Here is a 25970-nt window from a genome sequence, read left to right as displayed (position 1 = left end):
ACATACCAAAACAGAGAAAGAAAGGAAAAAAAGAATACCTTTACTTGTTTAGATGGTCCTTGTCTGCTCCCGCAGTGATCCGAGTGAGGCGAGGAGTCCCTCCGGGAAATCCCGGGGGTACCCTAGGGAGTCCTGTTCTCAGCGGGTCCTGCAGCCGAGCAGAGCGGGTCCCATCTGGGGTGCCAGAAATGATGCCGTGAAAAGCCGGAACTGAAGACTCAATAGTCGGCAGACTATTAAGCAGGTATTCTTTATTGCGGCGCCGGGCACACGGGGGATCTCTCCTCCAAACGTGTGCACCGAAGAGACACAGTTACTAGGTATTTATGCTATGTTAACATACATATTCATTACATTTCCAAGAAATGTTTATCATAGTAATGCCTTTTCCGAGAATTCATTAATATATGGTAATGTCCATCGCACATGTTTGTTTGGCGTCTCTCGGCAGGGGTCTTCAGATTATCCTGCAGCCTCCTTATCTCTGTAGTTTGCATACCTGTTCTTCCAAGGCCCAGACGCCTAAAGGGATTATTCAGGAGTCCCTTGTCTTGCAACCATCCCAGTTATTCACAAAGAACCAAGACTTGTTTCTGACCACCTGAAGTGATAACATCCCCTACATGTTACATTTGTTACATTTACAGTTATCACTGTATTGCCATACTTTACAATACCTTTTTACATTTTAGGCTGTAATTTCATTTTGCTCATATTACAGTGTTTTTTCTTTAGCAAAATTGATGATACATAAAGTTTCGTCTGACCATTTATAGTGCCACATTTTTAATACCTGTAGGGGATTACTGATCCAGTACCGAGTCAAAAATGAGTTTCCGTGATGATTTATTTTACAATAATTTTTAGATTTTAGTTTTTACAGTGCAGTTCATCAATATTGCTCAAAATCTTGACAAAAATGCAGTGAGTGTGGGTTTTTGGTTTTGTTTGGGTTTTGGTTTTTGTTTGTCTGGTTGTTTTTTTTGTGTGTGTGTGCTATCATTGCTAGCTGTTGCTTTTCAAGTGTCTGCCATTGTTCTGCCAAAAATGTTTTGGTAGGTGTCCTTTGCTGTATGTGGTAGAAGGCTCCAGGTTAGGGTCTGCATTTTGGTCATTTACATGTATTTGCTTAGGGCCTTAAACCATATCTTTAGTTGTGTAAACTGACTTTGACTATGTGGGATTCATGAAACCTGTGTTCTTCCCTTACAGAGCTAACAATATACTTAATTCTTAAATCTTAACTGATATGTGCCTGTCTTTTCAATGTGACTGAAATTATATTTAAGCGTAAAGGTGCATTATGTCTTTTTACTCTATTATATTACTTATACCGTAACTATTTCCTGTATTATAAGGAAATTAGAGCTTTGATTGTGATTAAGTAGTCTCAAGCAATGCAAAAGTTGTATCTATTATCTGAGATGCTTCTGTTTTCTCACTCAGCATTACACTGCTGCTTACTGATGCCTTAGCCTATTTGTGTATGGGTTTAAAAGGCACGTCTTTTGAAACCTGTTTCTGAATAGCTTCACGTTTTACTTTATTTTGCGTTTGAGTAATTATATTTTTCCACAGATCAAACTGTGGAAAACCTGTATTTCCGATAAGTCTGATTCTTCTTTCTTATGAAGCCTAGAAACATTTAATCTTTTAGAACTGCATTTTCTGAGAAGGAATATTTGGGTGTAAAAGCCATGATTGCATTTTACAATGTGTAATAGGTATAAAACTAGTGAAACACTCAACCTTTTGTAGTACTGATAGGTAAGCGCATGAAACTTACTGAATATAGCTGATTTCCAAAATGTCTTAGGAATAGAATTATATCACTGCAAATTTGTGACTAAATTTTACAGACTGTTGCCTCCCTAATGGCAAATTGAGAGTGACTGCTGATCTTCTGTGCTTTAATTAGAGTGAAATAGGGAGATGATCGAGTCAAAATGAAGATTTGACCTCAAAACTAATCAGTTGTAGCTCTCCTTCAGGTTTTATTTTTTTTAAATAGTTTAAATTTTCATAGTTTTTGAAGACTAAACCTGGAGTTTTTCTACCAAAAATCTGAAATCAAATCACATATTGTAAATCTTAGCCAAAGATGTTTACGGCATCAGGTTTAGAGTATTTCATCGGAAGCTAGGAGAAGCCTGTAAGAGAGAGTTGATTTTTAAAGCATGAATCCCGATTCTCGGAGACAGGAGAAAGTGGGACAGCTTATAACAATTTGCTAGTTGCACTGATACTTTGGTTTAGCAAAAGATAAGGTAGTTCCACTCTTTTTTTTTTTTTTTTTTCCTTCTGTTTGATCTGCTCACTACTGTTCCTTACTTTGCAGAATAAAAAGGTGTGATGTGAGATTCTTAAATCTGATTCACTGTGTCCTGACAGCTCATACAGGTGCAGAGTGTAGGAAAGCAGAATCTGGCAAACAGCTGGCACGTTCTGTTACATTTATGGGTTTTTGTAAGATTTTTTGCCAGAAGTGACCATACTCCAAAAAGATGCTCAGAAAGGAGTCTTTGAACGCACTTCTTGCAGAAACAAGGTGATTGTTGATACTTTTACAGAATTGTTGATACTTTTTTACTTTTACGTATCTTTTACGGAAAGTAGAATACTTTGCTGGCCGCAATAAAGCGTCTTGTGACATTTCGTGGAAGAAGAAAAGGAGTTAAATTTGAGGGCTGCTTGAGGCTTAAGACCAAAAGCTTAGGAAGAGGAGTTGCCATCAAGTGTTTTTCCATGGTATAAATACATGAACTTTGTTTGGCGTTGGAGCAATTACCTTTGTATTGTCGATAACTTTTAGAATAAGGTTGATCCCACTGGTTCTACTTTATAGCGACAAACTTTTAATTTGAACAGAGCATCTCAAATGAAAAGCAAAGAAGTCTTTTTTGCAGACTTTGTTTTTCTCCTGTAGTGGCTTCTTGCCTGATCTTAGGTCTTGGTTGGCAGCTATCCATAAACACGGGCATTCTCTGTAAGGCATATGTTTATGCTATCTGGGCCCTCTTGTGATTGCTATCTGCTCTTTGCTAAAGATCAGTAGGATTGGCTTTGCTGTAGAAATACTTTATTTCTCCGTAGCTAGCACAAAGCAAAGAGCAATGATGGGTTGGAGCGAAGCAGCTGCACAAAGAAGAAAGCTGCCTAGCTGTGGTGAGCTGTGAAAGTTTACCCTCTGATTGTAGAGGAGTTAGTGTAGATGTGGGAGAGGAAGAGAGGACAAGCAGACAGTTGTGGTGATGTTTGTTTCATTTCACATCATTTGAAACAAAATTTGGCAACATTTTGTCTCAACACATGCCCAGGGTGACCAACTGAAATGCAGATGGCACTTGGTTGTGTTGCATTAAGGCCCGTGGGAAAGTGAGAACAAGAAATAAGATGCCTGTCACCTAAGAGAGCAGCATGAAACTTTGCTGAATTGAAAATGTTGAAATAAAACTGCATCGCTGTCATAGATATACTCAGTGTGTACATGGAGAACGTTGATCTGTAGGCAGCAAGTCTTACTAAGCAGCCTGCAGGTGGGATCTCGTACAATTAGTAATCTTGCTTTGTGTGTTGACATTAACAAAACATCACAAGAACAAAGTTAAGAACTCTGAAGTACTGAGCTTTTTTAAACCTCCACCTGGAAAATAGAGTGCTTGGAGCTAATTATTTTAGGTTTTGGGAATCAGTTGGCTTCCAATTTCTGTTTTTTTGGTTAAATGATTACTTTTCCAACAGTGAAAAGTACTTGGTTCCATGTTCAGACTATGGATAGATTCCAAAAACAATTTTTAGAAATGAAGTTTTAAATCTTGTCATTAATTTTATGGAGAGTTTGGCTTTTTCTTGTTTTTAAAAACAGAGAATATTAATATTGAAGAGTAAGATACAACAAGGTTTATGTTTTTAGCTTTTTTTTTTTGTGTATTCACTTTTTGATATGGATATATTCTAAGGTCTAGGCCAATGATGATAAACCAGTATTTGTAAAACGTGGAAATTTTGGGGTGACATACTATATGGAAGCCTTTTATTATAGAGCGCTCACCACTTTGGGGACCCTTCCACATTACATGTTCTTGAGAAACAAAGTAGAGTAATACCTGTTTTCTCCTGTGAGGGTACTGCAGCTACTTAGAAGAGCACAGGAGGTGGTGCTTTCTGTTTAAAAAAGATAGACAACTCTTTTAATCAGCGAGTAGAATGATGAGAAATTAAACAACATTTTGGTGTTGATATGTAGCTTCGTGTAACTGCAGGACTTGGGTCTTTCTGTTGAAGTTTGAGTTCCATTATAGTGGAGCAAGTGGGTTTTGGAGCAGTTCTGAATGTCTTACAACTAACAAAGTAGTCCTCAGAGGTCTGAGATTAAGCAGTTTCCCTTAGCTGGGCAAGCAGGTAACTTCAGGAGATTACCCTTTTCAGGAGGTCTGAATTTAGCTACTTGTTACTTGTTTTTCAGAATGATTTTTCATTTGAAGGGAAAGCAGCTTATTAGGCACAATTGTATTAAGTGACTTTAGTTTCAGTTGGCCTCTGGAACATTTTCTGCAAAACAGGTCAGAATGTATCTGTAATAAGATACGATTCTGGTTTTTAAGCTGTATTATTCCTGGGTTGTTTTTCTTCTTTTTAGTTTCTGTAACACCAATAGGAGTTGGCTGGTTAAGGGTTTTTTTTTGTGCAGGGTGGAGGAGTATCATGGTAATAGAGGCAAGAGGTTAAAAAAATTTAACAAATCATTGACTGTAACCTTTGATTGTTGCAGTGCGAATGTTTTCAATGTGTTTTGTGTTGTATAATAAAGGGTGGATCTTAACTTTTTTTTTATATGCCCTTTCTAGATGCAGTTTTATCACTGCTGTATGGGTTCCTGTGCAGCAGTTTATTTCAATCTGTTGGCTCTTTATCTTAGTATCGGAAATACCTATTGCTTTGTGTTATTGTTATAATACTAGGTTTACAGAAATTTATTTGACAAGCGGGAAAATGTCTACCCATTGTAATCATGTAACTTCGTTTCTGGATCTTCAGTTCATTAGCCAACTTGGCTAAAACCTGTCAAATGTACCATTTGTGTTCACTTTGAAGTTTTAGTAGCATTTCTGTTGTTGTTGGCAAAGTTTCCACTGTTAGTATTGTGTTCCCCTGAGAGAATGTGTAGCTTGCAAGAAATCTTACTGGTATGCACACAGCAATACCCCAGGCTTTAGATTATACTGTGCTGTGCCATAATAGTTTTATGTCTATTTCCATTTGACATATAAATCAGTAAATTATTGGAATCACTATTTGCCCTTTAAAACACTGTTTTCAGACAGCACATGAATACAAAATTGGTCTCTTATTAGCAGAGAATAATTTGAAGATTAAAATTAGTTGTCCTGGAGAGGTGATTTAGCACTGTTCTCTCCATCAGAGTTTCTTTCGTTTCAAAGAGAAATCTGTTGTGGATGAGTGGAAGGTGTGATGGCAGTAATACTCTTGCATATTTAAGCAAAACAGTGTATGTAAAACAGACCTCAATTCTATTAGATTGCAAAGAAGGCAAGGCGTTGGTTCATTCATCACTTCTGCAGGAGGAATATACCCCATGCATCATATGACTACTGTATCTGTCTCTGGCTTTGTGAATTTTACTTTTAGAACTTTTAATTACACTATTCCTGATTCGTTGTCTTTTGCCCTTTTTTTTAAAGATATATAGCTATGGAGAATTGAGTTCTTTGTAATACAAAATGAAATATCAAATGTAAGTTGATACTGAGAGTGCAAAAAAGGTGATGTGTTGACACTGACATGTGTGTGATTGTTCACCTTTCAGTTGTTTCTAAACCTGTTTTGTCTTCAGCATGGCTTTGATTGCAAATCCCAACAGAGAATTGGTACATTAAAAACGCGTTTAGTTCATAGTGTCAGAATAATCTTGCAATAAAATGGGAAGTTTTCTCCCCATTTGATACGAGAAGAGACATTTTTTGTCTCTGATAAAGTTGAGGAGCTAATGCATGCCATTTTCTTACCAGTTCTTCTCTTTGTTGCAAATTCACAGCAATTACATCACTGTTGCATGTGAGGATCTACAAAGTGTCTTTTCCTAACTATAATCATTTTTCTTTCTTGATTTACAGATGAGGTAGCTGTTAGTACAGATTCTTTCTTCATCTAGATATGGAGTGGGAGGGTAAAAGCACTATGCTGCAGACATGACGGACTGTAACTGTATTTCATCATTCTGTTGCTACTATTTGAGCTTTTATGGTTAGACACAAATGTTGCAGAGAAGGAATTAGACCAAGTTTGGTAACTTTCAAGAAACAAGGCTGTACGCAAGGCATAGCAAGTTTCTGGAACATTAGAGAAACCCAGTCAAAGGAGTTGAAGATTCTGAAACAAGATTAGACAGTATTTGTTTGTGCTCTTTCCTTTACTGGGCTTTTGTGTTTCTCGCTGCTTTAATTTGTTACCCAACTGCCTAGCCTTCCATTTCAGTGGAAACAACATAAGACGTGAAGGTGTAAACCTGCAATAAAAGTTGCATTAATCCGAAATAAGTAAAAATACTGATAAACTCTGCTTAAAAATAAAATAACAGTAAATTCTTAATGTATGCACAACCAGAATGTATGAAGTATTCAGTATATTCTGAATAAATTTGACAGAAAACTTTGGAAATTTTCATGGGATGTTTCTGTTTTCTTAGTGTCAATAAAATTCTGGGTACACTTCATAATTTTTTCAGCTAAAACCAGGATACAGTGTTCTCCTGTCCAACCTTTTGTGATGTTTTCTTGTTTGTTTGTTTACTCAGACCTTTCTGAGAAGGTGGAATTTTTTCAGTTTCATGAAAGAAGAACATGTTTTCTGCGGCTGGGAAGTAAAGTAGCTTTTCTCGCAAAATACTTGAAAGCAACTGTCAAACACCAGATTCCATGTAACATTGCTTTTTGTTTGTGCTTTGCATTAGGGAGTAGGAGCCCAGATTGTTCACTTAGCGAATTTCCTTATTCAGCAACTGATTTTTGAAGTGCTAAAACTGTGGTAAGAGATAGTAGCATTATTACATTAACAAGTCATTAATTTTGGGCTATTGTTTGTCTAGGTTTTTAGCCCGTTTCTTGGTGAAGATGGCAACCAACAATGCAGTGCTGAACAGACTGGAGCAGAAGGGTGCAGAGGCTGATCAAGTTATTGAATACCTCAAGCAACAAGTTGCTCTGCTCAAGGAGAAAGCTAGTAAGGAATTATCTATTTTATGATAAATTTGTTAGCCAGATGGTGGACATTAAATGTTCATAGGAAAAAACGAGAACATAGAAAACTTCACTGGGGCTGTCAGCCTTTTAAGTGTGTTTTAAGTTCTCCAAGATAAAGTATGTAATAGTAGCACCGCTTCACTGTCTTGTTGTTTGTGGGGTTTTTTGAAGATCTTTGTTCTGAACTGGAAAAGGCATGAATGAGGAAGGGTTAATGGCACCAACAGATTATGGAAATTTCATAGGACATGATTCCTCCTGGGAGGAGAAGGGGAGTTGGGAGGAATACAAGTTGTATTCCTCAGGGATCGGTATTGGGACCAGCACTGTTTAACATCTTTGTCAGTGATGTGGACAGTGGGATTGAGTGCACCCTCAGCAAGTTAGCTGATAAAACCAAGTTTGTGGTGCGGTCGACATGCTGGAGGGGGAAGGGATGGCATCCGGAGGGACATGGACAGCCTTGAGAGGTGGGCCTGTGTGAATCTCATGAGGCCAAATGCAAGGTCCTGCACATGGGTCAGGGTAATCCCAAGCACAAATGCAAACTGAGTGGAGAATGGATTGAGAGCAGCCTTGAGGAGAAGGACTTGGGGGTGCTGGTAGATGAGAAGCTCATCATAACCCAGCAGTGTGTGCTGACAGCTCAGAAGGCCAGCCATATCCTGGGCTGCATCAAAAGAAGTATGGCCAGCAGGTCAGGGGAGGTGATTCTGCCCCTCTGCTCTGCTCTGGTGAGACCCAACCTGGAGTCCTGCGTCCAGCTCTGGAGCCCAGGAAAGAGGTCCACCTGTTGGAGCGGGTCCAGAGGAGGGCCACAAAAATGATCAGAGGGCTGCAACACTTCTCCTGTGAGGAAAGGCTGAGAGAGTTGGGGTTGTTCAGCCTGGAGAAGAGAAGGCTCCGGGGACATCTTAATGCAGCCCGACAGTACCTGAAGGGGGCCTGCAAGAAAGCTGCAGAGGGACTTTTGACAAGGCGTGTAGTGATAGGACATGGGGTAATGGCTGTAAGCTGAAAGAGGATAGGTTTAGATTAGGTAGAAGGGAGAAATTCTTTATTGTGAGGATGGTGAGGCAGTGGCACAGGTTGCCCAGAGAAGCTGTGGATGCCACTCCCTGGAAGTGTTCAAGGTCAGGTTGGATGAGGCTTTGAGCAACTGGTGTAGTGGAAACTGTCCTTGCCCATGGCAGAGGGGTTTTGCATTAGGTGATTTTTTAAGGTCACTTCCAACCAACTTTCTCTGAAAACAAAACCTTTGCTAAATGATGAATGCTGATTATTGAAGCCAGCTGTTTTTAATATAGTGTCAACTCTAGTCTTGCAGGCATCTCTCCGAGAAGAGAAGAAGCTCCGTGTGGAAAATGCTAAACTGAAGAAAGAAATTGAAGGGCTGAAACAGGAACTGATTCAGGCAGAAATTCGAAATGGAGGTAGGAAAAAAGTCCTGTCTTCGTACAACATAGCTCTAGTTTTGATCATTTTTTGTACGGTCTTAATTGTTCTTGATTTTTATCTTTCTAAATGTGACACTCTGGCATTTCTTACAAACTCTGGATTTGTCTATGTTCCATGCCTATAACAAGTTACTTCCAACGTATTTTAGTAAGCTGGAAGCCTAACAGGTACATACGCCAAATCTTAATCAGTCATGGAACTGGTCTTTGTATGGTTTATGTACAGTGCCTTTCATAATAAGCCCTGATTTTGACTGATGACAGTAACTCCTGATAATACCTTAGAAATTGCTGAATGTCTAACACTTCTTGATACTCTTGAGTATTTAATCCAGAACAACTTGAAAAATCCTGATGGAAAATCAAGCCATAGATCAAAGTACGGATGGGCAGTAACTTACAGAGAATCTCTGGTAACATAAAACTAGAAACAATGTGTTTTGAATTTTGATTCCATACTTTAGTAAGATCAGCCTTTCTTTGCACTGTTTTTCCTTCTTTGCACTCCTCTGTGTAGTTCTGTTCAGCTTGCACCACCGTTATATAATTCGTACTAAAAAACAAAGGAGAAAAAACAAAATTGAAATGTTTCAGATACAGCACGTTGTCTTTAAAATTATTTCCAAAGGAAACCTCTTCCGTCCTCAACAGCGATTACTATTTTTACCCATGCTGCCAGTACAGCAAATTGGGTGAGACAGCGTCCAGTGTAGCTGGACGCTAGCATTCAACCCTATTGAATGTTTCACTGGTGAAACAACAGATTCAATCTTCAAAAAGACTAGCATTTTAGAAATTCAGAGACTTCTTTTTCTCCTTCGGGTATGAACAAAGCCTTTTCATGTACTAAACCAGATGATCAGTTTATATTTCTCCATTGTCTGTTAGCCTGCAGCAATTCTTGACAGGTATAGGGTATTTCACAGAATGTCTGTTATGCTTGAGAGAGAAGTCTCGAGATATGTAGATTTTTCCTAGATAAGAAAGGACTAGGAAATTAATATTTGGCTTGACATGCATCTTCCTTTAGCTAGTTTATCTAAAAGGTAGTAAGGCTAAATTCATACCTTTGCTTTTGAATTTAATTAGTGTATGTTAGGCTTGACAGTATTAAGTAGTTGAGCACAGAAATTAGGTGGACACATGTCCTAGTTTTGACTGGGGTAGAGTTAATTTTCCTCCCAGGAGCTGCTGTGTTTTGCATTTAGTAGAAGAATGTTGAGAACACTGGTATTTTCAGTTGTTGCTATGAAATCAAGGACTTTTTTCCAATTTCTCATACTCAGCTAATGAGCAGATGTGCAAGACCTGGGAGGAAGCATAGCCAGACAGATAACCAAGCTGGCCAGTGGAAATATTCCATACCATAGACATCATGCTCAGTTTAGAGCCCAGAATGGGCAACTATATAGTAGTGACAGTAGAGGAATTTCTCAAACAGTAATTAATCATAGAAGAGTAGAACAGCTGAAGTTGAAAGGGACCTCGAAAGATCATCTGGTGTAACCTTTTGTGGGTAAGGGAGCCTAGATGATGTTGTCTAGCACTCTGATGCTTACCCAGTACAATGATTCAGTAAAAAGCCCTGATGAGGTTCTTGAGGAGAGCAGAATGTAGAAGGGGGGTGATTCCTTATGCTTTCGTCTGCTAAGATGGATAGTGAGATAATGTCCGGAATTCTGTATCAGCAGTTTAAAAGGAAATATGAAGGTATTGTGGAAAATTTAGGGAAGGGAAGTGGGGAATCCATAGTTCATTTTAGGGCTGCAGATTATTTCCTAGAATGTGATTATTGAGGCTCAGTTTCTTTAGTTAGTTAGAAAAAAGACTTGAGGAGTTGTCTGTATACAATATAAAAATGATTTTCGGCTTAGAAAATTGCAGAATAGTCTCCAGTACGACAAGAGCTAGTAGCTAGAAACTGAAACTAGACAAACGCAAATGAGAAATGAAGAGTTAGTAGTAAAGACAGCTAGATGTTGAAATAAACTGCAAAAAGTGGTGGTGTTTGCCTATACATTTTCTTGTATTTGACTCAACGGTTGTGATTCAGATATTTTAAGCAAAATTTTCAGTGTTCTTTCTCATTTACATTGGAAGTTTAAAATGTCAGTGTTCAAAGTTCTGGTACCCCTTCTAACTTTTTTGGTTTTAATTTCAGTAAAACAGATTGCAGTTCCTCCTGGTACAACCGTTTCTACAGCTTCATTTTCAGAAGATGTTCCACAACCTACAGCAGTTGCTTCATCTCCTGATTCCAAAGATCAAATGAAAGGTGAAGATGAAGAAAAGAAAAAGAAGGAAAAAATAGAAAAAAAAGGTACTTCAGTTTTCTTAACTGTGATAGACAGTTAAGGCATTTAATTTTATGGAAGTGCTTTTACATAATTTTGCGCACAGAAGAAACCAGTTTGTCCAACCACAGTAGGAAGAGTCATGTGCTGTCTCTTAAGATCTTGGAGGTATTTCAAGCTAATGAAGGCCATCAAGTAAGCTACAGGTTCTTAATTACATGGGGTACATACCATATTTCTTTTAATCTGACTGAACTCCCTTACTATAAATAAATAAATAAATAAATTTAAAAAACCAAGCCCCCCAAAACCCCACAAGAGCAAAAAGCAAAACCAAGATACACACACACACAAAGGAGAAAAAAATAAAAGGGGCAGGGGAGTTGCAGGGAGGGAAGGAGGACGTGAAGTTTAGAAAAGTTTTTGGCAGACTGGATGGCTTTCTGTTCTAAGGCTTAGTTAGACTTTTTTTTTCCCACTATGGAAGCAGTGTAAGCAAAGGGCAATAATGTAATACCAAAGGAAGAGCGCTAAATTGCAGTTTTCTGCATCCTGTAAGTATGCTGCTTTTTTTTTTTCCTGGAAAAATCTTGCAGGCAATGAAGTTCAATCAGAATTGATCAGATCCGTACATGTCAACACTGGCGAAGTGGTGTGGCTAAGAGGAGGTACTGGCTAAAGGACATAGGCAGATAGCATAATGTGGTTTTGGCAACAGGGAGAAAATACAGGAGAAGGGTATGTAGGTTTCTCGATGCCTTCACTTCTGTTTTTCTTTTTTAGCTGTCTATATTGGCTTCTGTTTAACCAATTCTCTTAATAGAAGAAGAGACATAAGCATCTGTTACACTTACACGGAAGTACAGGTGCCTATCTTGTAACTTAAACTCATGTTTTACAATCATTTTTTGATGCAAATTATTATTAATTGGCTATGAATTGATTTGTACAGCTTTTCAGAGTTTGGATATTGTGCTTACAGGGCACTGTATCTCTTTTTTATTTTTCTGCTGAGCTGTACGCAAGGCTTGTAAGCTACTTCATTTTTTTTTTTTTTTTTTTGTGAACTACAGCCTTTGTCGCAGCAATATTCCACAGAGCTGTCAATATAAAAGCAAAGGCCATATGTCATATGAGGCAGTTAACGGTTTTCTTCAAGTATTCAGTGACTACAGTTAAGGTATTAGGTTGGTGAGGAAAAATAAAACTTTCTTGTATTGTATTTCCCCTCATCTTGTATAAGTACTTTAAATTTGGAAAGCAATCTATTTGACTTTTTCCTTCCAGTGATTGTATTTGGAAGAAGGTGAAATATAGCATGAATGTTAAATAGAAGCCCTGAACAGGCTATTTCTGTGGAGTTCAACATTGATTGTAGGTATATGGTTAAACAATCAGAGTAACCAATATGTAAAATTTTTTTTCTAGTCTTGACATTCAAAAAAATTATGGAACATCTCAAATCTCTTTGCTTTCTGTCGCCTGTCTCACCTGTTGCCTCTCTAGTTACTCTCATGTTCTTAGTTCCACTTCTTGCAGACTTCATCTGTGAGGCTTTTGCGGATATTGATTCTGGGCTGACTCCTGCACTGGCCAGAGGAGCGCAGCGCTCTCCTTAGCCTGCAGTGTTGAAATAGATATTTTCTGTGCGTCTTCATACATGCTGTGTACAGACAAGCTTGCTGTGTTCTCTTTTCCTTATTTGGTGACAGACTCAATTTCTCTAAAGTGAAATAAAGAAGGTGCTAGAAGCTGACTTTTTTTTTTGGCTACAAACTATTATAGAGAAACGTCATGAAGTGAAGAACAGTGAGGAATGATACCAAGGATAAAGATGGCAGGTCTTTGAAATGGTGTTACGTGCTTATGGCTGCATTATTGCTGCCAAAAACTTTAAATATTTTTATGGCATTTTTTCAGTTTCTTTTCAAGTATTGTATATGTGCCTGGTTTTATTAATCTTAATTGTAACCCAATTACAATTAGATTAAGAAAACCCCATCATAAACACTAGAGCTTTTTATTCATCATATGTGAACTGAAATATTTTTGAAGAGCTATTGTTTATGTTAAAAAATACTGTCTCTTTATTACTGAAAGTACGATTTAATTTCAACCCTGTACTAGAGCAATGATAAATTAATCAAATTGCCTGTTGTGTCCGCTGTTCCTTTTTTGGTCCCTAAGGAAGGGAGTTTAGTTTACATTAATATGTAAGTTATCTTGGATAAAAGAATAACAGAATTTGCTTGTCAAAGTAAGCACTTCTTAAACATTTCTTAATCCCCCAGAGATTATTAGTCATTAAACAAATCTTGAATGTCTTTTAAACAGGTTAGTCTTACCTACAAACTGGATGTAACTTGCTCATCTTGAAAAGAATATCTAAATAAGCAGCTGTGTATGAGGAGTGTTGCTTCACTGCTGTTTTATACTATACAGTATGTATGGGTGATAATAAACCCTTGCATTGCCATGGGATAAAGACTCCTCATCAGTGGAACCTTGTAAGCTATGAGCATTTTCACACACTAGTATATTTGAGAAGTGAAGAATGTTAGCTAATGTCATCTTGAAGAGTTGCTTTGCAACTGTAACAGTGCAATTGCAGTGGCTTAGCATTGTCCACAGTCAGGAGCTGTTGTTAAGCCCTGGGAACCTGATGACCTGTGATTGTCTAGTTTCCCTTTGCTGGTGAAACACCATGGCAAGATTTACTGGTAATTGCTAACTATTAAAACAGTACTATCAGGTGTATTGATGTGGCCTTTGGCAAAGCGTATATGTCACATACATGTTAGCTACACTTAAAGTTCTGGATGACTTCACTTTAGAAGCAAGAAAACACCTCTGTCCGAGGGTGGTAATTACTTGTAGTAACAATTGGAGTGTGTATGGTGATTCTCCACTGGAAGCTAGTAATAGAGGTGCTAAATTTTTACTCTTCATTTGTGTTTTACACTGGATTTACACTTAATTGTGATATTGCAGTTCACTGTTCCGTTGCAATAGTCGTATATATTATTTATGCTTTTTTAATGTTTATTTCATGAACTAAACTTTCTTTAACAGGTGAAAAGAAGGAGAAGAAACAGCAACCAGCTGCTGGTAGTAGTGATGCAAAACCCATAGATGTTTCTTGTCTGGATCTTCGTGTTGGCTGCATTATTACTGCTGAAAAGCATCCGGATGCAGACACTCTGTATGTTGAAGAAGTGGATGTTGGTGAGGCAAGCCCAAGGACTGTTGTCAGCGGTTTAGTGAAACATGTTCCTCTGGATCAGGTATTGACAAAATTATTTACTGATAGCCTTTCCCTTCCTAAAGTATAGTAAGACCTTCATCGTTTATAGGATGTGTTTTCATTCTGCTAAAGTTTTTTACAGTCATGGAAACAAAAATAAAATGCAAATGAAAGTAATGCTTAACAACATTTGCCAGAAAATGGAGTAGTGCCCTTACACCAAATCAGTACCTTTCTGCTGGCAGTGCTTCTATCGTGGGATCTTATTCTGACTCCTCTGTGATGCCATTGGTACACACTGAACTCCTAAACCAAACAAATGTGACTCTCCCTTTTAGGTTTCCTAGTATGTAGTAGAGAACCCCCAACTTTTTTGCTATCATCCAAGCTTTTCAAACCTTTGCCTTCCAGCTCTCTTCATAGCCCATTGAAGTGTTTGACATGGAGTAAAGCAAAGCGCGTGTAAACTTAACGTAGCTGGCAGTGAATGGCTTAAACAACAGTAGAATACAGAAGGAGTATTTTTACTTCCTTGTTTGGCATAGAGTCTGCCTCTATGCTCTTTTAGCTGATACACGTCTGTGTTTGATACGCATGGTTTACGTAAGTCTTGAAAAACCTAAGACTTCAAGATTATGTTTTCATTTCACACCTCTTGTAGAGGGGTAGTGGAAGGGAGGAATTGACTGAAGGCTGCTTCTACATTCAAACGCAAGCTGGGCATTTAAAGCAATGTTGTGTAAAGCAACTGCAAAGCAAGTCATGAAGGAATTGATCTTGGCATGGAAAAGCTACATTTGTTCAAATGCCTTTTCAATCGCTATTCATGCCCTGTCTCCATGGTAAGACTGCAAATGTAGGAGGCAATTAAAATTGTGATTGTTGTTCTTATGATACAGAAAGTTATTGAACTGAGAAAAAAGACTGAATACAGTAACTGTTCTGCACTGATCACCTGATAGTGTCCGGTTACTGGATTTTTAGTGGGCAAAAATTCAAATTGCTCATTTTTAGCAGTCCGCTCTCAAGAATACATGTAAAAAAAACATCTTAAAAGCCTTTTTAAATAATCTTATGAACATGAAGTGTACGGAATACAGCAGTAGTAACGGTCTTTTATCTTTAACTTGCTCACTGCCTGGAAAAAATAATCCAAAGTACTCATTGACAGAGAATTAGAGATCATTCTTGCATGTTCATTGGGAACAGTTAGTTTGTGTGTTTGGTTTTGGCAAGTCTCTATTGGACAGTAAATTCTTAGGGGAAAGGTTCCATCTTTGTGTGTTTTTTGAGGGGTTCAAAAACGTGAAGGCCTGGCATGTGACTACTGCTATACATGTAAAGAAAAATGTATGTTATGGATCAAGTACTGTAGACATAATTCACAAAAAATTCAGCTATTTATGATTGCAGTGTATGATGTGGTAATTTAGCAATGTTTGAGGCTGTAGTATTTGTATCATCTGATTTTACTTTTGGTTAGGAAGCACAATATTTGTCTTCATTAACATTTCAGTATGCTGTGCAAGTTGTTTATTGGTGTGAAAACTTCTTGCATGCCCACTTTATATGTGGTACATTGTGGTTTTGTGCACCACTGATGATGGTAAAGCCAAGTCAGAAGTTGCACCCTTGGGTATCATGTATGGAAAGATGTGTGTGTCATCAGTAACAGAGATATGGTACTGAAACATGAAATGGACCATGGCAGTACTGAGCCCTTTCAGCAGCAACTGGGGACAGTTGGAGAACACTATGAAATGTCAGCAGGAATTGACAGGTTTTTTGCTAATGCATTTGACTTTTTGAAGTGGATGTCTGTGTGCTCCTAGCATCAATACCTCTTTCAGGCAATCATTCTTGAAATTCAGACAATTCTCAAGTGTTGCGGCTTTTGCCTCCTGGAAACCCCTTTAACTTAAGAGATCCTGCTGTCAGTAATCAGAAGTGGAGATCAAGAATGCAGGGCACGTATCTTAAACTTGGCAAGAAGAGGCAAGGCCACCATCAGCCTGCAGAAAAACTATGCTACAACCATTCATTATGAGAGGATGCATTATATTTGTATCTATTATGAACTACGTAGTCTTATTTTTATAGCAGAAACTTCTTCTTTCTACTTAGATGGCTTCATCTTTTTTCTTTCTAGATCATTGTTTTAGGGTTCCTGTTGTCCACCCAAGAATTAGCAAATAGTAGTGGAACTTGTGTTTCTCTTTCTTAGATAGAATGGTAATTATATTCCTTATACATACTCTTGATCTTATGATTTTCTTTGTGTAGTCTGCAGGGAAAACATGTTTCTATGAATCGTAAAGAACAGTGACTACAGCGTGGCTATAAACTTATTGACACATTCTGTGTAATGTAAAGACACCTTTCTTAAAGCAAACCATTTTTTCCCCTCTACTTTTATAGTATTATGCTTCAAGGCTAGTTTAAATGCTAGTGTGTTTCTTTTCAGATATGAAACAAATAGCTATTTCTATGTGACCAAGCTTTTGACTTGTAAGTTATGTTTTCTGGCAAACCTAAGATCCAGACAAGCATGTAATAAATTGAGGAGGGCTTTTTGTTGCTGTTGGCATTGCAGCTCACTCTGGTTTTAAAGCAATCACTGTGTTGGTTTTAAATCGTATTCATTAGCCATTGCAGTCTGTCATGGTATCCCATTTTGAGATGTAGAGGGATAGTTAACTGGTAATCGGTTATAGAGGTAACTTCAAGTATTACTGAAGAAAAAGAGCAACTTGATATTTGTGCTTCAAGGATAAGCTCTTGGGTTTTCTTTATGGTAAACTTCAGGATTAACTTTTCCTCATTTTAGTTTCTTTGCTTTATTTCTTTCTCCTCTCTCATGCTTGTTTCTGCCAGCATGTTGGGAAAATGCATTGTTTTATTCTGAATGTGAGGTAGCTGTGTGCCCAATCATAGAAACTGTAGCAACTAACATTTTTTGCTGAAACTAAATCAGTTTCTCACTAGTTGACTTGTCAGTTTTGAAATTCCTGGATTTCTGAAACAAAAGGATTGGGTTTTTGGAGGGCCAGTGGAGGTTGTAAGTGTTTCAGGAAGATAACATTTGAATTTCATTTGCTTATTCTCACCTCACTTATGTATTGAACACTTATTGAGATGCCAAAGGCTTATCAGCTCACTGTAGACATGAATTTGCTTCTGTTTGTGCCCTTCTAATTGTAGAGATATGCCATATTGTTCTCAGCCAGAATTTGTTTTACTGGATAATAATGCAAATGCAGAAGGAAAGATACGCTTACTGTCTATGTGTCACCTTCAGCTGCTTTTCAGTAGCATCTTGTATTTCTAATAGAACTTTTCACATACTGGGAAAGGGAGTCAGCGTTCTTCCCATTTTTTCAGTCTTATAGGTCTGTCAGGAAACTCTCCAATTTATTTTTAAGATTACTTTTGAAAACTAGATTGTTTCTTTTGTCCCTCTAATTTATGGGGTTACAGAAAGCGGCCATCTGTAGAATTACTGGATCTGACTCTTTGTAGCTGACACATTTCAGGGTTCTATTTGTCATTTACTGTAAAAAGGTCTCATAAGAGCAATGCAGAGAGAATGATACCCAAACATCAGATTCCCTGATGTTTCATAAACAACTCTTTCTTCGCATTTATTATACATAAATATAGGGGGGGTTACTGTTGTAATTGAAGCCCTGTTTTCTGGAAACATTACAGTAAGACCCTTCTGTAAAAATTAGTACAACCAATTTTAAATTTAAAAAAAAAAAAACAACTAAAAAAGTTTGCTTTTTTGGGAAACATTTATTTAGGGCCATTTTCTTTTTTTCTCTGTACTTAGGGAATTGTCATTTATCTGAAGACAGTTTAAAGTTTGAGCCATTTGTAATAAAAAGAGCCCCCCCCCCCCCTTGAAATAATGATGTTTTGGGTTTGGCTGACTGTCTTTGTGTGGGTTTTTCTTTTTATTTTATTAAAATGTTTATTTAACCTTGTGGGTTCTTACCGTTTATTTGTGAAATCAGTACACATGTCTTAGTATTATAGCAGCTTTTCAAAAGCATTTGAAGATACTTCCTAGCAAAAGCGATGGGATGATGTGTATATTTGAAATGTTGATAAATACTTCTTAATTTTGTGATAGTAGTCAACTTCTCATACAGAAATCTCATGCAGTATATATAAATATTTGAACTAGTGTGAGTGGAGATAAATGAATGATTTGATGAGTTTGGTTTTTCTTCCTTTTAGTTTGATGAAGACAACGATATCTATTTCTGTATTAATGCAGTCTGGTTTTGTCAACTGTATAATCTGCGATAAAAAAAGCAATGCTCTGAAGTGTAGATTTTTTTTTTTTCCAGTTAGTCAAAACTAAAGTTCAGTACGAGATGCACAAATCTTGTTTCTTTTATTCTGTATATCCATTTGCTAATTGTTATTCAGTGCTAGGTAATGTCTACAATTTGAATTTTAGACTCACTGAGAGCTTACAGCAATTTCTTGTGTTTTGGGCTATTTATAGCCATAGCAATAACTTAAGAAATTTTCAGTCAGTGGGCTGCCCTGAAACATATGCAAGATCAACTTTTCATTATAATGGCTTCATTCTGGAAGTTTATAGTTCTCCTTTGTATAAAGTTCTACTTGGAAAATATGCAGTATTCAGAATACTCCATCTTATGAGTTTATTAAGTATTAATCCTGCAGTTTTGTTTAAAGTTTATATTGTAATGCACAAAGACTGAAATCTATAAATACGGAGAAACATATATGTGCATTGGGAGTATGGGAATTAAGGCTTCCTTACTTTCTGCCTGTCTCTTAAGAATGTTCTGGGTTTGGTTTTTATTCAGTTTGAAAGTGTGGTTTGTTTTCTGAGCTAAAGTGTGGCAGTTTCACCCAATGAAGTGTATTTTTTCTGTTTTACTACTATAATTTTTATTAAAATACAACAACAAAGGAAGAAGCCTAGTTTTACTATTTTGCTCTAACAAATTGCAGTGCGCAGTATATACAGCCATTTTCAGTGCTTAAAAATCATTCAAATAATCTGGATTAAAGAAGATAAGATTCAAGTGAGCTAATTATGTAATACACCTGTATGCTTCCAGTACACAGGCTGAAATTTTTATCTATGAGCTAGCCTAATTTGTGGAGTGTTTTTTGTTTTGTGGGGTTTTTTTCTAATTAAGTACAAATTGGTAAATAGTGCTATACTGAAAATGGACTGAAGTGGTGATCTAGAACAAGTAAAGATGGAACGCGGGTGAATTGCATCACCTGTTTTTTGGATTTCTGAATTGCACATTTTTTGCAACAGACAACTTGTGCATTTGTTGTTGTGTGCTTCTCTCATCCATGTTAAGGTCTCTTAATTGTAATTCTTTTGATATAATGAAACAATTAGAGTCCCCCAAAGCATGTGGCATTTAAGTACTCACATCCTTCTGTTTCTTCCCCTAAGATGCAGAATCGCATGGCAATACTACTCTGTAACTTGAAGCCTGCAAAGATGAGAGGAGTAGTATCTCAAGCAATGGTGATGTGTGCCAGCTCCCCAGAAAAAGTGGAAGTTCTGGCTCCCCCACCCGGGGCAGTACCTGGGGATAGAATCACTTTTGAAGGTTTTCCTGGTAAGTGGGTATTTGGGAAATTGGAGGAAATAAGTATGCCAAGGCAACCTCAGTGCCAAAGCAGATAAAACAGTATAAACTGACTTCAGTTGGCTGCATTTTTTTGTTGAAACTTTCTGAATTAGTAATATTCAAACTTTTTTATTGTTAGCAAGCAAAGATTGTGTAACTAAAGGATTGAAAATACTTAACCATTAGCCAAGAATTGGAAGATACAGGGAAAGAACTGTAACTTGAAAGTTGTGTAGTACTTTAGTATGAAATTACCCCCTTTCTTTAAGTCTCAATAAGTATTTCTGCATTTGAAATGTATGGACAAACGTATTTGCACTTTGCAAGTTACAATAAGCAAATGTAAAGCATCTTTCCTAGTGTCTCAATGTAAGTGACGGAGTAATAAGTTCCTGATTCTAGCTCCTCCCTTAATGAAAGTATCAGAACTTGAGGTAGGGGTTTGTTTGTTTAGGTTTTTTTTGGAGGAGGAGGGGATGGAGAGGATTGGAGGGGGTGGAAATCTCATGTTTATGAGAGGAACCTATAATATTTAAAGTATCAGGGGTTTTTCGTTTGTTTGTCTGGGAGGAAATTACTTTTCAGGTCTCCAAAGACCTGAACTTCTTCCCGCTTAACTAAATCAATAAATCCGTATTTTTTTCAGACCATAAATAAGAAACTAATCAAATTTAAACTTTTTCAAAAGATTATTTTCATCCATTTTCCCACTTCCTCCACCTCCCACTCATCTATGAAAATGATTAGTTTCTGACCCTGCATATTAGGACCTCAAATAAGCATCACAGATGTAGTGTGTTGATGAATGCTTCCCTCCTACCCAAATGTCAGGTTTTTTTATTCTGAGCCTGAAAGGGATACGGTCAGATTTGGCTTTTCTTCTTGCTGTCTTTGGCAGTGTTATTTTGTTATCTTTATTGTGTTTTTAAGTGTTTTTCATCAGCAGATGCTGGTCCATTATGATTCCTGTAAGAAAGGCACTCAGACTGTGTAAAGTATCATTTAAAATGCTATTTATTAGAGCTGACACTGAAAAGAGAGAATAGTGTAAATAATCTTACGTCACACAGATAATGGGAACCCTGTTGAGAACTTGATGCCACACTTTTCCATAAAGGTGAGAATGCGCAGGTGGCTCAGTCGCTGGTACCACGTGGGAGCTGCCTGCAGGCTCCTCTGTTACTGTCAGCTGGCTAGGTTTGTCCTGTGGCCCAGGAACTTGTGCAGCACAGCACAAGCCCAGACCTGCTCAGGTCAACTGTTATGTGGATCACCGAATTCTTGATGAACAGTTGTCTTCTGGTCAGCATTACTGCATCACTTCAGTTTAAGAAAACATAGTCTAACTCCAAGTATTTCCCACATTGGGTGGAGTTCTATGCGTGTACGTTTATCAAAATGTTTGTCTTCAGGAAGAATTTGTTGCTCAAAAGTTGGCTTTCACATGTGAGAAAATGGTGTACATAGAAATACATTAACTTTTTTAAGCTATTGCAGCTCTGATAATTTCTAGCTGTACAGCAGTGTTTTCGTTTATGAACCTCTTGGCAAGTTCTATGCTTAAACGTATTTGCATGAAATACCTTTCATAAATATATGTGTATGTATATAGATATTTTTATATGCTCATGATTGAAACTGTGATGCTCTAAAAAAAGTATTTTGGTTGGCATATGATAAAAGAAGCAATGGTCTAGCTAGGTGTTTTTGAAACAGGAGGAAAGCTCAGCTTGCTGTGGTTTAATGCTCTGATTGAAAATATTTTCAAAGAATGCTATGTTTAAGAAAGGAATCAGTCTTGCAGCACTTTTCATTTTTAATTTTCTCTATTAATAATATACCAAGCGTGCTAGTTGAGATGTAGAATTGGTACACTGTGCTGAGATCTGAAACGCTTCAGCAGTTGCATTGGCTAAATTGTAGGAACACTCACTCATAACTTCTAGTAGTTATCACATATCCATGAATAAAGGCAGATTAAATGTTGCATGAGTGACCTCTGTTACAAGCAAGGGTACTCTCGTATTGCTTTCTGTTGCTGTGGAAATGGATGTGCAAGAGAGCATCAAACTGCGGAGTAAACCATTCTAGTGCATAAGCCTGCAAAACGATGTACAAGTCAGCCTGGGCATGTGGCTTTTTTGAGGGTGGAGGATCCTTTTTGGTTTTTTTGAAGGCATAACCTTACTCCAAACTTGTATCTCAAGTAAGTTTGTATAGCTGGCATTTGAGAAGTGTATATGAGCTGGTAGTAGTCCTATTCTCTGTTAGGCAGCATATCTTTTCTTGCACATGACTAATGAGGGAAGTTTTGTCAGAATAATTAAACTATTTAACTCCATGGTTACAATTGCAAAAAGCTTTTTTTAGAGCAAATCAGTTATAGAAACATTTGTTTTAAAATTATTCCCATGTGTTAAAGTGTATAGATACTCTGTTGACATTTTGATTCTTAAAAGACATAGGGTAAGCTAAAGGTGGTATAAAAGTTGTACTAGTTCTGAAGTTATGACCTGCAGCGTGTGATACAAGGTTTTCTACGCTTTGTATCAGTTTACTTCTGACAGAGAGCCAAAGATATGAAGCTCTTAGAAGTGCCAAGTAAAGGCTTTTACAATGCCTATGAAAAGCATGTACATCCAAGGCTATAGATTGTAATATGGCAGCTGTTTCCTAATGTCATAAATAGCTGCTCAGAAAAATTGGTAGCTGTGAGATTAAAGCTAACTATTGACACTGAAAATATACCTAATGCTTAATAGTGCAAAGTAGAGTGATGTATCTCCTAGTTACACAAAAGTTATTTTAAAGAATTTTAAGAATTGTGATTTTCTTATCTTGAAGTAGGTAGGGAAAGGCAAGAAAAAAAGCATTGATAGATGGAGACTTACAAAACCACTCTAACATCTGCTTCTGTAACTTAATTTGTTGTGTACTTGGCAATATGCAACAGACTTAAGAAACTAAGATATTAACACTGTTCATTGGTAGATTTGGGGTTGCTTTAGGGTTTGGGGTTTTTTTTTAATTTGTTTTAGCTAGAGTCTAAGGTTGTTGCCACTTACCTTCTTGTCCAAGTGATTATCAACTTCTGGTGGGTTTGGTTAACTGCTCTCCCTGTCCTGTTGCTTTTTCTGGTTTGGGTTTGTTGTGTTTTTTTGTTTTTTTTTTTTTAAATTTTTCTCCATTTTAAACAGCTGTGTGGCTTGTTTGGTGGTGGTTTTTTTTTTTTCTTCTTTTATTCCTTGGAGGATAAACTCACTGGGAGACTGGGAAACTCTCAATTTTTAACTAGGTTGTACATCTGTATCTCCTGCTTGGTTTGTGTTAAAATCTCACATGCTTCTTAGCCTCTGCTTCCTGAAAGGCAAACTGGTGTTTCACTGATACTGTTATCAGGAGGGTAGAATCCTTGCTATGTCAGATGTCATTTAATTTCAGTGCTTAATTGTAACTGATTGATCAAAATTTTTTTAAGGAGTAATTTTAAAGCATTAAGATTCAGTTTGAGTCCTTGAAATTAAAATAGAAAGGACAGCTGGGTCTTTGTTTTAGGTTGAAGTACGCAAGCTTATGAAGCAACAGAAATTGCAGCAGCAATAATAAAGCAACACAACTGTATCAAGCTGCTAGGAATCAAATTATTTTTAAGCCTATTCGCTGCACCATACAAAATATTCATGAGATACAGGCTTATTTTCCTTGATCATTTTAGTCAAAGTAAACAAATAGTATCTTGATTCAAAACAATTGAACTTTTTCTGCAGAAACCTGGGAGTTTTCCTAGAACCATCTGAAATGTCCTAGAGGAGTGATTTGATAAGGAATGCTGTTGTCTGGAGGAGTGTTCTTTTTTTGTTTGTTTATTTGATGACATTGCTCTTAGGGGAACTTTGAACACCATTTTATTCTACAGTACATGAATCTTCAAGATCTGTTGGTCCTCTTTTGTATTAAGAACTTTATCAAATTTCTGTCTGCCTTTTGGGGCAAAATGTGTGATTCGTAAGCCATCGAAAAATTATTCGATCGCATGTCTGTAAATACTAAACCCGCCTGCAGAGTACTTGCCATAAGACAGCAATAAGTCTTGCGTTTTTCACAGCTTGCTGTGAAAAATGCTTCTTTCTAATAGCAATATAATTGGTGCTTTGACAAAATTCTTCAATGCAAAAATGCCACAGGACCTGCAAATCTGTTATTTAAATTATATAACTGAATAATCAGTTTGGTCTAAGAATCCCTGACAATTTAGTTAATAACTATCTCTTTTTAAAAAAAGATAAGTGCTAAAACTGTAGTGCAATGGTTAGTCTGTATTTAACAGGTTTCTTTAATCAAAGCCCTGGTATATGGATGCTTTCCTTTGGTTACATAGTTATAATCCACAGTGGGCTAAGTGGTATTAACTTTTGCGCTGAGATATATTCTTTCAATAGTTATTGAGCTGTTACAAAGTGGAGAGGTTTCTTGCTTATTATGAGAATTTCTTTTGTAATATGTATCTGCTGGAACAAATGGCATGTTTAACAAAATTTGAGACCTCTTATTTGGTTCTTTTCCTGTAAAGACAGTGGGAAGCTCATTAAACTATTACAAGTTTAAACTTATTTTAATTATATAAAACCTTCTAAAGAATATTTTCTGGGAAGAAGGAATGCAGTGAGGAGAAGTCATAGAAAAGTCCACAGCCTAAAGCTCTGGTAGTATTTAAACTCAGTGCCTATGCTAATCTAATCTGAGCTCACCACAGATCCCAAGGGAGCATGATGCAGGATTCCAAAGAAACTTCTTAACATCCAAAGCGTGTTTTTATAATAAAAGTCAGGATTTTTTCTTACTGAAAAAATTCACTTGCCTTTTATATTTGAGGAGGGTGAAGGAAATGCATGATGCATGATTTAACGTTCTGTTTAATGATTTTATTAGTTCGTATGCGTTCACTTTGGTCTAAATCCATGTCTGTCTTTGTTCCTGAACTTTAGCATTGAGCAGGATTTTTATTTTTGTGAAAATGCACAATTAGCTCTAAATGTTTAATTTATTAATGGTATTACTGATTTTTCTTTTAAATGTTTAAGTGCACTGTGGTTGTGAACTAACTCGACTGCATTATTGAATCTTGTTCTTGCAAGGCTAGCCTGGCTAACAGAGAAATCTGGCCTGGTCTGCTCCTCTTATACAGTTATAGAAGTTAGACCCATGTACAGGCAAAAGTAACTTACTTTTGCAAGCATTGAGAATGTGAGTAGATTGAACCATTAAAAACATGTAGAAAAGAAAAACAAGAAGGCAGGCTGGAATGAGAGTGGTTCGTTTAACGGCCTGTTGGTCTCTCAGTCAGGAATACACCAAGCAGTAACGAATTTCAACCAGCTACTAGAAGCTGCAATCCCCGTAGCCTTATAGGTTTGCTTCCTGAACCTTTGGGGACACTGAGTGGTTGAATATGAGAGTACTTGACATTTTGTTCACTTGAAGAACTCCTCATTTGCCCTTAGGAAATCCTGGCTCCTCAGGGAGGATCTGTTTTCTAGGATTTGGTTTTTTTGTTTTTGCTTGTTTTGGAACTTAAGATTTTGATAGTTTGGGCAGAATGGTGCCAATATGGCACTCCAAGCAAGTTTAAAAAAAAGTATAGTATATCAGTAATGAAACAGCAGAGGATTCCCTTCAGCATTTAAATGTGCTCTAATTATATTTAAAACAAATCTTGTGGGTATTTTGTTTGTCCTGTGTTACGCACAGGAAGTCAAGAGCACCTTGACAGCATTAAGATGAAATAACTTTTTAAATGAAAACTTGTAGTTGTTTTGTTCCTATCCTTTGCATTTCATGCCTATTTAAAAATAGGAGAAATATGACTCTGAAATACTTCGCTATTCTATGTAATTTGTTAGCAGTATTTCGAAACAGTAGTAGAAGAAACCTGCATTTTGTGGTCATTGGACATCCTTAAGTACTCAGATTTGCTAATGCAGTTAGACTGTCAATACCTCTAGGGGGTAGGTAGCTTATTGTGTACAATAAACACAGAAACAGGTAACTGAGGCTTATTCGACTGCGGCCATAATTGC

The 25970-nt window shown here is 37.1% G+C and overlaps 1 protein-coding gene across 3 annotated transcripts in view; it reads left to right on the top strand.

The window, feature by feature from the left end:
- AIMP1 (aminoacyl tRNA synthetase complex interacting multifunctional protein 1) overlaps window positions 1-25970 on the top strand; it is a 47274-nt gene that overhangs the window by 20521 nt on the left and 783 nt on the right. For all 3 annotated transcript variants that reach the window (XM_075421378.1, XM_075421377.1, XM_075421379.1), the window contains exons 2-6: window positions 7106-7239; window positions 8579-8692; window positions 10878-11036; window positions 14083-14294; window positions 19713-19881. In XM_075421378.1, coding sequence (XP_075277493.1) covers window positions 7131-7239; window positions 8579-8692; window positions 10878-11036; window positions 14083-14294; window positions 19713-19881 — 763 coding nt within the window. In that variant the 5' untranslated portion in view covers window positions 7106-7130. The remainder of the gene's footprint in view (window positions 1-7105; window positions 7240-8578; window positions 8693-10877; window positions 11037-14082; window positions 14295-19712; window positions 19882-25970) is intronic.

Source organism: Opisthocomus hoazin, chromosome 5 (genome assembly GCF_030867145.1).
Source record: "Opisthocomus hoazin isolate bOpiHoa1 chromosome 5, bOpiHoa1.hap1, whole genome shotgun sequence".
In the NCBI taxonomy this organism is placed as follows: domain Eukaryota; kingdom Metazoa; phylum Chordata; class Aves; order Opisthocomiformes; family Opisthocomidae; genus Opisthocomus; species Opisthocomus hoazin.
The sequence above is the reverse complement of the archived record's forward strand: the minus strand, read 5'-3'. Positions and strand labels throughout refer to the sequence as shown.